Below are 12877 nucleotides of genomic sequence, written 5' to 3'. Positions count from 1 at the left end.
AAGAGAAATGTCACTGTATACCCTTTTGTACTATATGAACCAGTGACACTGGTTAAACTTCATGGGTGCGCCTGGGTGGCTCAGTGGGTTGAAGCCTCTGCCTTCGGCTCGGGTTATGATCACAGCTTCCTGGGATCGAGTTCCACATCGGGCTCTCTGCTCAGTGGGGAGCCTGCTTCCGCCTCTCTCTCTCTCTGCCTGCCTCTCTGCCTACTTGTGATCTCTGTCTGTCAAATGAATAAATAAAATCTTTAACAAATAAATAAATAAATAAACTTCATTAAAATTGGAAAAAAGAAAGCAGTTATACTGTTTCAGTCTAGAGATGGTGGTGGCTTGTACTAGCATGTGGCAGTGGGGTTGGGAAGAAGTGAATAGATTCGGTTTCTAGGATTGTGGAGGCTGAGAAAAATTAAGGCCATCCCACCTCAGGTTTAGCCTTAGCATAAGTACAGCCATCTTAGCTTCGGCAGCCATCTCAGGCCCCTGTGACCAAGGGCTGAATTTTCGCCTACTTAACTTTAGTTCCAGGGACCCCCACCCTGCTTTAGTTCCAAGAAAGTACCCCACCCTGCAACACCCTGGCAACAGCTAATCAGCTTACTGCAGAAAAGTCTGAAACTTCTCTTCTTCCTCGCATTCCCCAAGCCTCTTGTAATGACCCATTAAAAACCCCTGCCTTAACTAGCCTCGAGGTCCAAGTCCCGTCTCTGCTGTGTCAGGTATACTTGGGCCCAAGTTTAAGCTTGTCAAATAAACCCTCGTGTGATTGCATCGGTGCTTAGCTCCTTGGTGGTCTCTCGGACACGAAAACTCGGGCATCACAGGATTTTATGATTGGGAGGGAATGAATAAGGTGTACCTAAGAATGTCCATCACAGCATTATATAGACTAACAAACAATTAGAAACAACTTAAATTTCTAATGACAGGGTAATAGTTAAATAAATCATGGCACATCTACTTGATTAAACAGTATTCCTTTTTTTTTTTTAAGACTTATTCATTTTACAGAGAGAGAGCAAGCACACATGTTCATGTGTTGGGGGGAGGGGGACGGGCAGAGGGAGGGAATCTTCGAGCAGACTCCCCACTGAGCACAGAACCAGACTAGACTCAGTCCCACCACCCATGAGATCACAACCTCAGCCTAAACCAAGAGTCAGAGGCCCAACTGGCTAAGCCACCCAGGGGCCCCCAGCATTCCATATTTTTAAAGAATTTGTAACATGGGAAATTATTCATGTTATATGAGGTAACAAAAAAAAAAAAAAAACCAGGATGTGAAAGTATTTATACAGTATGTCATAATCATGTAAAAACCTCTAAAATTATGTATTGTGAAAAATAATGGAATAGAGCAAAAATTAATAACAACTGTCTTTGAGTTGTGGAATTATGAATTTCCAAAAATTACGCATTTCTAATCTCTGGATCATATCCAAAGCAAAGCCATAATCCCTCCTTCCTGATTTGTGGATTTAGCAGGAAACCTGGATTCTTTGGTTAACTCCAAGCTGGCAGTTAAAGGTTTCTTTCCCCTGCCTTTTTTTTTTCCAAAGGAAATAGAAGTTTATTGAATACAATGCAAGGGAGTGGCAGGTAGGACAGTAGAGAGGCTGTCTGGCCAAAGGTTTCTTTTCTTAAGAAAGAACACCAGATTTGAGAAGAGTCCCTTGCTAAGGTCCTGAACACAACAACTCTATAGTAGCTGGACAGCCTTTTTTTTTAAGAGTGATTTTTCATTAATTTTGAGTAATTAAAATTGATGTCTATTCATTGTAGATAAAGCTGGAAAACTAGATAAGTAAAAATAAGTCACTTATAATACCAATATCATAAAAACCACAACTGAAACTTTGATATCATTTCAGTTTTAAAAGTGAGTATGTAGGGGTACCTGGGTTGCTCAATTGTTAAGCCTCTGCCTTTGGCTCAGGTCATGATCCCAGTGTCTTAGAATCGAGCCCCGGATTGGGCTTCCTGCTCTGCAGGAAGCCTGCTTCTTCCTCTCCCACTACCCCTGCTTGTGTTCCTTCTTTCACTGTGTCTCTGTCCAACGAATAAATAAAATATTTTTTAAAAAATAAAATAAATGAGTATGTATATTTTTGTTTTCACAGTATACAGCTTTATGACTTAGTCTTTTCACTTAATAATAGATATAGAACAGTAATATGAGATCATTCAATGTATCTGTAATTTATTTAACTAGTTCCTTCATGTTGCATAGTTAGATTGTTTCCAGCTTTTCACTCTGCATAGTTACTGTTGGGGCATTTATCCTGTTTTCTTAGGATGTTATTTATAGCACTGGAATTTCTGAAAGAAAGGATGTATTTAAAGATAGTGTCAAGGATGCCTGGATGGCTCAGTAGTTTAAGCATGTGCCTTCGGCTCAGGTCATGATCCCAAGGTCCGGGAATCGAGATCCGCATCAGGCTCCCTGCTCAGCAGGGAGTGTGCTTCTCCTTCTCCCTCTGCCCCAGTTCGTGCTCCTTCTCTCGCAAATAAATAAATAAATAAATAAAATCTTTAAAAAAAGATTTCGGCTCAGTATGGAGTCTGCTTGAAGATTCTCTCCCATTGCCCCACTTCTCCTACCTGCCACCCGCATTTGCAGAGTTTTCTCTCAAATAAATAGTCTTTTAAAAAAAAAAAGAAAGAAAGAAAAGAAAAAGGCTTAGAGTGAGTTAGGCCGTAAGGAAGGGAAGGAAGAAGGAAAAGCCTGGAAAGGAAAAAGATCATAGATCAAAGCTTGTAAAAGCCAAAAAAACTTTTTGCAGAAAACTCCTGTTTTAAATCAAACCTTATGTGGAACTCACATGTGAAACAAGAAAAAAGTGAAGCAGTACTGGTCAAACTGGGAATGGGTAACACAAAGCTATACCTGCTCAGCCTCCTCTTAGCATAGTCATCCCCATCCCCACAGTAGAAGCTGTCTGGGCCCCATCTTGTTATCTTATGATGAAACCTTCCCTCTGAATTTTAAAACCACTGGACAAACAAGACTAATGTATGGCATAGCAACCTATTCAAATTGCAAGTAGAATCCTGAGAAGGAACTAACATCACCTCTAAAGTACTACCTTTGCAAAATCTGCCTAGAAAGCATACAAAATTCCTAAATCTATTTCTCCAACTAGCCTTTCCTGCAAGGGCGAATATACTTAAATGTCTCAATGTCTTTCTGTCCTTTTTTTTTTAAAGATTTTATTTATTTATTTGACAGAGAGAAATCACAAGTACACTGAGAGGCAGGCAGAGAGAGAGGAGGAAGCAGGCTCCCTGCTGAGCAGAGAGCCCGATGCGGGACTCGATCCCAGGACCCTGAGATCATGACCTGAGCCGAAGGCAGCGGCTTAACCCACTGAGCCACCCAGGCGCCCCATGTCCTTTCAAACTTTGTCATTTTGAAGAGCACAACAGTCATCATTTTTACCACCATACTGGTTCCCTTAAGTTCCCCATTTTCTCGCCGCTTTGGAATGAGTACTGACTTTCCCTTCTCCTTTTAAGCTCTAGTCACCAACTCTCGTTAATTCCTCCTTTCAGAGAAACGTAAATTCATTGTTTCCCTACTTACATTGCCACCACTTTCATTTGCAACCTTATTACCTCAGGCCTAGATTGCTGCAAGAGTCTCCCGTCTGTACACGATTGCTAAATTAGTTTGTGTGCAATTTAAGATCAACTGGATCTGGTTAGCTTTCTGACCTGATTTCTGGACTGTTCTCTGGTCTAGGCTTGTCTCTTTCCTTTGTACTATAGGATGTTTCCACTTCCCAGTGTGTCTGCTATGTTAAGAGTTAGAAAAGCTAGACATCACTCGTGGCTTTAGGAATTGTCTTGGGATTGTCTTTAGGAATGCTCTTAGCATTCTGATCTCTTTGATTCCTGGATTTGGCTGCTTTAGTTCTGATCTTATTTTGGTGCCTGGTCTGACAGTGAATTACATTTTCCTTTTGGTATTAAAATGATTATGTCATATTACTGCCTTTTACTATTATTATTTAAAGATTTTATTTATTTATGTGACAGAGAGATCACAAGTAGGCAGAGAGGCAGACAGAGAGAGCAGGCAGAGAAGCAGACTCCCCACTGAGCAGAAAGCCCGATGTGGGGCTCGATCCCAGGACCCTGAGATCATGACCTGAGTTGAAGGCAGAGGCCCAACTCCCTGAGCCACCCAGGTGACCCTGGTTCTTGTTTTTAATGTCTTGAGTTTAGCCACTGCCTTGCAAGAGGTTCTATTCAGAACAAACTCTTCAACCTGGCACTCATGACATTCCTTCAACTGTAATTTTTTTTCCCTAAGATTTTGTTTGAGAGAGAGAGCATGAGCGGGGAGAAGGAGCAGAGGAAGAGTGACAAGCAGACTCCCCACAGAGCAGGAAACCTGATGTGTGGCTCAATACTAGGACCCCAAGACCACGGCCTGAGCCAAAGGCAGATGCTTAACCAACTGAGCCATCCAGGTGCCCCTCCCTATATACTGTTTAAATGCACCTTTCTACCACCACCATGTTGCACAGCTCTAAGCAGAATCATTCAGGTATGAGTCATTCTGTTAATGATTTCCCATACTACAACATCCTACAATTTATGTTTTATGTTCTTTTCCCAACCCATTGCAGCTATTCTTTCTCCACAGTTGTGGCTCCTGGATGCCCACTTGTTGTTAGGGTCACACTCCTATTTCTAGAACCAGTCCTGGTCAGAAACATCAGGTTTAATAATTCTGGGACTCAGTAGCATCTTACTCCTATAATTAGTCCAATGTTATCACTCTGTTCTTCAGTTCTATTAAATGAGCTTCTTTCTAAGACCTGGGTCCTAGTCCTAGTACCTTGTGAGCTTTTTAAAATTTTTTTTTAAGATTTTATTTATTTCACAGAGAGAGAGACAAAGTGAGAGAGGGAACACAAGCAGGGGGAGTGGGAGAGAGAGAAGCAGGCTTCCTGCAGAGCAGGGAGCTTAATGCAGGGCTGGATCCCAGGATCTTGAGATCATGACCTGAGCCGAAGGCAGACACTTAACAACTGAGCCACCCAGGTACCCTTTCTACTACTTTGTGTTCCGTTTTGCCTTGGTAACAAGCCTAGGACTTTAGTCCTATAGGGAAGCCCTCACTACTTCTTATTAAAACTCCCTCCTGCCAGTTGCTTGCTAAAATGCTTGAACAACTGTTGCCTATTGCCACATACTTGGGCTACTGTTGGCATGCTACACTAGACCTATAGCTGGGCCTGTCATATTTACTGCCAGCTTCATCCCAGTAGAAAGGTCTAATCATATCTTGTGACCAGTTCTCAACCTTTCCCACTATGTCTAGCAATAGCTATCTCAAAATGAAAGAGTATTTAAGCTCTTTTAAAATGTGATGCTCCATGGGGTGCCTGGATGGCTCAGTCGGTTAAGCATCTGCCTTTAGCTCAAGTCATGATCCTGAGGTCCTGGGATGGAGCCCCACATCAGGCTCCCTGCTCAGCGGGGAGTCTGCTTCTCTCTCTCTCCCTCTCCCTATGCCCCTCACCCCACCCCCAGTCCTGTGCACGTGCGCGCTCTCTCTAATAAATAAACTAAACCTTAAAAAAAAAAAAGTGATGTTCTAGGAGATCCTGGCTGGCTCAGCTGGGGAGTAGAGTATGTGACTCTTGATCCTTGGGGTCTTGGAGTCTGAGCCCCACATTGGGCATAGAGATTACTGTAAATAAGTAAATAGATAAAATGTGATGCTCTTATCAGAAAAGCAGTATTGAGATGTTATCTGATCATGAATATCAACTCTTTTATTATAGTAAATACTTATGTCGAGTGAATTAAAGTCACCTCGACTATAAAATCAGCAAACTTTTTTTTTTTTAAGTCAACTACTCCCAACATGGGGCTCAAATTCACAACCCTGAGATCAAGAATTATATGCTCTACCAACTGAGCCAGCCAGGCATTCCAGAAATACCAGGCTTTTAAAATATGACTTTCTAACCATCTTTACCATATTGGGTACTTTATCTCCTACTGTTGACACAAAATATATGCTGGCCCTATGATATGAGCTGCTCTGAATCATAACAAAGCAAAATTCAAAAAGAATAAATAACAAAAAAGAATCATATTAAAGTGATCAAAATAATCCCTAGCAACTATGACCATAAATTATAGTACATGAAAGTAAAAATGACTGATTTATTTATTTATTTATTTTTAAAAAGTATTTATTTATTTATTGGACAGAGAGAGATCACAAGTAGGCAGAGAGGCAGGCAGAGAGAGAGAGGAGGAAGCAGGCTCCCCACTGAGCAGAGAGCCCGATGCAGGGCTCGATCCCAGGACCCTGGGATCATGACCTGAGCCGAAGGCAGAGGCTTTAACCCACTGAGCCACCCAGGTGCCCCTAAAAATGACTGATTTAATGGATCACCTGCCCAAGTTATTTGTTCAAATGCCAAGAAGCCACTTCCGTGCCATAAGAGTGTTTCCATATTTTCTTTTGCTTTCCTTACTCTAGAGAGAAATGTCAGGCGTACTTACTCACATTATCAATTTATCACCTCATTAAATTCTGCAGCCCCAAATCCATAAAGCATATTTGGAATTACAACTGCAAAAAAGCAATGAAGAAACCTTATTTTGTTCTTGTAAAACTTTATTTCATTTTAGATAAACAAAAAGCAAATGTTATTTATGTCATCAAGGGATAGGTGGGCATATCATCATCCTTCTTATCTGTGCGCTGGAAAACTCCAAATGAGAGATGTAATCTAGGTAAAAAGACCCTTATTATTCCAGAGTATATTTGCCTCCCAAAGAGATCATGAAAATTAGTCAAAAAGATTAGAAAAAGATTTACATGGAGTCATATCAGAAAAGGAGAGGAAGTGATGCCTAATGCTTTGAGAAATTCTGCTTCCATTTAATAGTCAGAAGAATTAAACCTTAAAGATCAGGAACAGGTGGTTTATACCATACGTATTGGAAACAATGATACGTACTTTCGTCAGTTTCATATGATTATTAGGATTCAAGACGTTATTTATAATCTAGATGTAGGCCCAAACAGTTATTAGTCAGTGCCAAAAACTGGAAAATTTTGTTTAGAGGAAACATAATGTTTAGAGGAAACGTAAATATATGATTATTTAGGTCTTGTCTTAATTTACATTTAAGAAGTCCAATTTTAATGTCTGCCAAAAAGAAAGGACATGGTAACAATTTTACACCTGAAGAAGATTCCAAACAGAATGTCCCCATTAACAGCAGCAACCAAGAAATCTAATTGTCTACAGTTTTTATTTCTGATCAAGTATTAGTTTCAGTTTTTATGGAGACTGCCTTCTGTTAACAAAGGTAACAGAGCCTGTCAGATCAACTGTATCACTGATTTCTAAGCTCTCCTCCTACTGTATTTTCTTTCCTTTTAAACTAAGATGTACCTAGAAATAACAAGACAACTCAGCATAGCTGTAGTGGCCTTCAGTAATTTTGCTTTACTAATTAGTTGATCTTATTCCAGTGAAGGCTAGTATCAAATCTATTCAGAAGTCTTTGATTTTACAATTACTTATAATAGAAGAATACTGCATCAGATACAGAACTCTTGATCAATAATCTTCTACTTACATCTCATAACCAGTTATCATTCTAAACAAACTATTTACACATGTAAAATATGCAATATTCTTTAAAATAAATATACAATATATAGTTTCTACATTCTCAGACAAGCTTAAAAATGAGGTAATTAAAACTTAAATGATTAAACCTTTGCCATTCTGGAAATGGCTTAGGGAAATGATGGCAAACTTGTTTTGTTTTTTGTTTTTGTTTGTTGTTGTTGTTTTTCTTTAGGTCTTTTCATCTTTTCTTTGAGTGCTTTTGAGTACCTCTTTTTCTAAGCTGAAAAATTATGTAAAAAGTCCTTAAGCTTTGTTGGATAGTCTGTCATTACCCCAGTTGCTCCCAAATCAAAAGCTCGTTTGTATTCTTGTTCTTCATTCAAAACCCAAATATACACCTGAAAATCAGAAGCATGAGAAGTATGAGATGAAAGGTTGAAAGTAGAAAATTATGTTTTAATAGCCTTTATACACTACAATCTCAGCATACTTAGAAACAACATTTTAAGCCTGTAATTTTAAGAAATCATTGAACCGTTTAAATATTTTTTTACTTTACTCCTTAAATAAACACTGTCCCACCCTCTGGCTTCAGTTACTCTCACCTATACACACGTGGACTCCAGTTACTAAAATGCCAGTGCTTTCTTGTTAAGTTGAAGGCAGAGCTTAAGGTCTTCATAGGTGAACCAGTAAAGCAGCAGCATCAGAGCTGGAACCAAATCAAGTTCCTGCCCTTTACACTATTGTTAAACTGGTGAGCTATACTGTTTCCGAAATGCGTCATTCCAGAGACTTACCTGAATGCCTCTGGCAGTGAGGTGGTCAAACAAGGCTTTTCTCATTAGTAAGCTAGAAAAGAAAAGCAGAACAGATTTAGATACTCTTACCTATTAGTCCTAATTTAGTCCATTTAGAGTTTATCCCAGTGCTTTAGCGGCCGTAAAGCAACCGCCTCAAGTCATAACTGCGGTGGATATTTATGTTCTAACTGCTGAATCTCCTTTCACTGCTGGCTGCTTGCTGGTGGACCACCAGAACCTCCCTTCTATTCCTTCTGTAACTAGATCCTCAGGAGACGCAATCTGATCGAACCCGCTCCGTAGACAAGAGGCTTCCTCGCTTTCCCTGTTGACACTGTTAACAAGTGAGGAAGAGCTGAGAAGTCTGTTTCTAACTTTCCAAGTTAAAACAAGGCCATGAACTTGGGCCAGGTTCTATAATATAGTTCATTTACATAATGGATTAGTGTTTCCTGGGTTATCTTAGAAACCTCATGTCCATTAATTACACTATAAATAGGAAACCTGCACTTTTTAAAAGTGCTAAATAATTGATTTAAAAGTGAATTCTTAGACTATAAATCAATTGAGCAGGATGGGAGCGAACTATATTGGCAAGTTAAACATATTGTTTCTATTCTGTTTATGTCTGTTAAAATGATGAAATAACAGAGACTTAAAATCATATGCACTTAATACCAATTAAAAATGCAACCCTGAAAACTGGAAATTGAATCAGTAATAAAGCAAAAAAGAATAAACCTCGTGGCACAGAGAAAAGATAAAAGATAGTTTTCCAACTCTGCAAGAGGAGCTAAGTAATTTAAAAGTTGTGATTTAGGACTATTATTTAAGCATTCCAGGTTCCATTTTAAAGCAAAATATAAAAAATAAAATAAAATAAAGCAAAATATAGCACAGCAACATCATGGTATTTACCTAAAACTAAACACAACGTGTCTGAGAAGGGAAAGTATTTTCTTTAAAGTTGATCTCTACCCTAAAGGTGGGGCTTCCTGTCTGCTGTTAAGTCTTCGTGCAGCGGATTTTTCGTAGGAATATGCCACTAGTCAGTATATACTTTTACATACACTTGTATGGTTATACACACTTCTTTCCACCATGTCTTTGACTGTGGGTTAGTAAAGAGAGCAAATGCCATGCCTCCTCTTCTACTAACTAGCTAGAGAACCCTAACTTAATCATCTGCCTTTGGTTGCCCCTGAAGCTGGAGGAGATGATCTCTCAAGATTCCTCTTAAGGTTTTGTGACTCGTAATTAGAGTAGTTCTAAATGATTCATATACATCCACCCATGGAGTACATGCTCATCGTGTCCTTGTTACAAACCCCATGTAGAAAGCTTGCTCTAAATTACAAACACGGTATTTAACAGATAACAGCTAAAACAATAACTCGTAGATCAAGAAATTAAAATTCTTACATATCGGAAAGCCAGATGAGAAACTTTTGACTTCTGGACATTGTGTGTGGTTCTTTTAGCCTGAGGCAAAATAAAATTTGAATCATAAATTAGAAACACAGAAAGATATTAGTGTGATAAAATAAAATGAGTTCAAAAACAAACAGTTGCCTTGCATTTAGTATGTGCTCAAAAAATATTTGTGAAAAAAAGTAAATTAAAACCCACTTGGGTTCTCTGTTTCTATTGATTTTGAGATAACTTTTTGCTACCACTACTAAAAGGTTAAAAACATAATGAAAGTTCTCTTTCTAGACCCTGGGTGCCTGGGGCTCATGTCTCTTCTCTTTTTTGGTGAAGCTTCTTTCTCTCACTTTGTCTGATATAACTTAGTAATAGAAGATTTAGTACATTTGCTGCTGAAGTGAGCACTGGTATTTAGTAAACTTAAACAAACAACCCAACTTTACTACAAATTAAAAGACATATGGGGCAAAAATGTGACTAAAAAACCTTAGAAGCATGTTTTTTCTTCTCCTTTCAATAATTGAAGACATGGGCCATGTTCTTTCTTTTTTTCTGTTCCAGGTTTTTTTTAATTCCGGTTAGTTAACATACAGTATAATATTAGTTTCAGGTGTACAATATAGTGATTCAGCAACTCCATACATCACTCAGTGATCATCACAATAGGTGCACTCCTTAATCCCCATCACCTGTTTAACCCATCCCCACCACCCACCTCCCTTCTGGTAACTATCTAGTTAAGAGTCTGTTTCTTGGTTTGCCTCTCTTTTTCTTTTGCTCATTTTTTTGTTTTTGGAATTCCACATAGAAGTGAAATCATATAGTATTTATCTTTCTTGACTTAACTTTGCTTAGCATAATACTCTCTAGCTCCATCCATGTCATTGCATATATCAAGGTTTCATTTGTTTTGTTTTGTTTTAAAGATTTTATTTATTTATTTGACACAGAGATCACAAGTAGGCAGAGAGGCAGGCAGAGAGAGAGGAGGAAGCAGGTTCCTGGCCGAGCAGAGCACCTGATGTGGGGCTCGATCCCAGGATACTGGGATCATGACTTGAGCTGAAGGCAGAGGCTTTAACCCACTGAGCCACCCAGGTGCCCCGGTTTCATTTGTTTTTATGGCTCAGTAATATTCTATAGTGTATGTATATATACCATATCTTCTTTATCCACTCATCTATTGATGAACACTTGGGCTGTTTTAAATAACTTGACCATTATAAATAATCTGCTATAAACATCGAGGTGCCCATATCCCTTTGAATTAGTATTTTTATATTCTTTGGGTAAATACCTAGTAGTATGATTGCTGGATTGTAGGATGGTTCTATTTTTACCGTTTTGAGGAACCTCATTACTGTTTTCTGCAGTGGCTGCACCAGTTTTCATTCCCTCCAACAGTGCATGAGGATTCACCCATTTTTCCACATCCTTGCCAACACGTGTTGTTTCTTGAGTTGTGGTTTTTTTGTTTGTTTGTTTGTTTTAGATTTTATTAACTTATTTGAGAGAGAGAGAGAATACAAGCAGGCAGAGCAGTAGGCAGAAGGAGAGGGGAAGCAGGCTCCCAACAGAGCAGGGAGATCAATGTGGGGCTCAATCCCAGGACTCTGGAATCATGACCTGAGCTGAAGGCAGCTGCTTAATCATCTGAGCCACCCAGGCACCCTCTTGAGTTTTTTTATTTTAGCCATTGTCTCTTCTGCCCATTTTAAATTAGATTATTCATTTTGGGGGTACTGTGTTTTATAAGAACTTCTATATTTTGGATACTAACCCTTTAACAGATCTGTCCTTTCCCAAATACCTTCTTTCATTCTGTGGGTTCCTTTTAGTTTCATTAGATTGTTTCCTTTTCTGTGCAGAAGTTTTTTATTTTGATGTAATCTCAATATTTTATTGTCGATTTTGTTTCCCTTGTTTCAGGAGATGTATGTAGAAAAAAGATACTGCTTGTGTTCTCTTCTAGGATTTTTATGGTTTCAGGTCTCACATTTAGGTCTTTAGTCCATTTTTAATTTATTCTTTCTGTATGGTGTAAGAAAGTGGTCTAGTTTCATTCTTTTCCATGTTGCTGTCCAGTTTTCCCAACACCATTTGTTGAAGAGACCTTTTTCCCATTGGATATTTTTTCCTGCTTTGTCAAAGATTATTGACCATATAATGGTGGGTTCGTTTCTGGATTTTCTTTTTCTTTTTTTTTTAAGATTTTATTTATTTATTTGACAGACAGAGATCACAAGGAGGCAGAGAGGCAGGCAGAGAGAGACAGAGAAGCAGGCTCCCTCCTGAGCAGAGAGCCAGGTGCGGGACTCGATCCCAGGACCCCAGGATCATGACCTGAGCCAAAGGCAGAGGCTTTACCCCACTGAGCCTCCCAGGCGCCCCATTTCTGGATTTTCTATTCCATTCTATTAATCTGTGTGTCTGTCTTTGTGCCGGTATTACACTGTTTTGATTACTACAGCTTTGCAATATAACTTGAAGTGCAGAATTGTGATGCCTCCAGTTGTGTTTTTCTTTTTCAAGGTTGCTTTGGCTATTTTGGGTCTTTTGTGGTTCCATACAAATTTTAGGACTGTTTGTTCAGCTCTGTGAAATATGCTGTTGGTATTTTGATAGAGATGGCATTAAATGTGTAGATTGCTTTGGGCAGTATAGACATTTTCACAGTATTTGTTCTTCCAATCCATGACCATGGAATCTCTTTCCATTTCTTTGTGTCATTTTTAATTTCTTTCACCCGTGTTTTATGGTTTTCAGAGTACAATTCTTTCACCTCTTTGGTTAGATTTATTCCAAGTATCTGAGTGTTTTTGGTACAACTGTAAATGGGAGTGATTCCTTAATTTCTCTTTCTGCTTCATTATTGGTTTATAGAAATGCAACAGATTTCTATAGGTTGATTTCATATCTTCCGACTTTGCTGAATTTATCAGTTTTTTTGGTGGAGTCTTTTTGGTTTTCTATATGTAGTATCATATGCAAATAGTTAACGTTTTATTTCTTCCTTGCCTCTTTGGA

General features: G+C 38.8%; 1 protein-coding gene and 1 long non-coding RNA gene across 5 annotated transcripts in view; one reads left to right on the top strand and one right to left on the bottom strand.

Moving 5' to 3' along the window:
• The window catches only part of LOC132004299 (uncharacterized), a 129505-nt gene that overhangs the window by 33091 nt on the left and 83537 nt on the right, over window positions 1–12877 (top strand). The window lies entirely within an intron of this gene.
• The window catches only part of GDPD1 (glycerophosphodiester phosphodiesterase domain containing 1), a 56632-nt gene continuing 50383 nt past the window's right edge, over window positions 6629–12877 (bottom strand). The window contains exons 8-10 of the mRNA XM_059380583.1: window positions 9845–9904; window positions 8420–8471; window positions 6629–8017 (exon numbers count right to left, since the gene is read on the bottom strand). Coding sequence (XP_059236566.1) covers window positions 7895–8017; window positions 8420–8471; window positions 9845–9904 — 235 coding nt within the window. The 3' untranslated portion in view covers window positions 6629–7894. The remainder of the gene's footprint in view (window positions 8018–8419; window positions 8472–9844; window positions 9905–12877) is intronic.

The sequence above is a fragment of the Mustela nigripes genome, chromosome 16 (genome assembly GCF_022355385.1).
Source record: "Mustela nigripes isolate SB6536 chromosome 16, MUSNIG.SB6536, whole genome shotgun sequence".
NCBI lineage: Eukaryota > Metazoa > Chordata > Mammalia > Carnivora > Mustelidae > Mustela > Mustela nigripes.
This window is presented reverse-complemented; position numbering and strand designations above follow the sequence as displayed.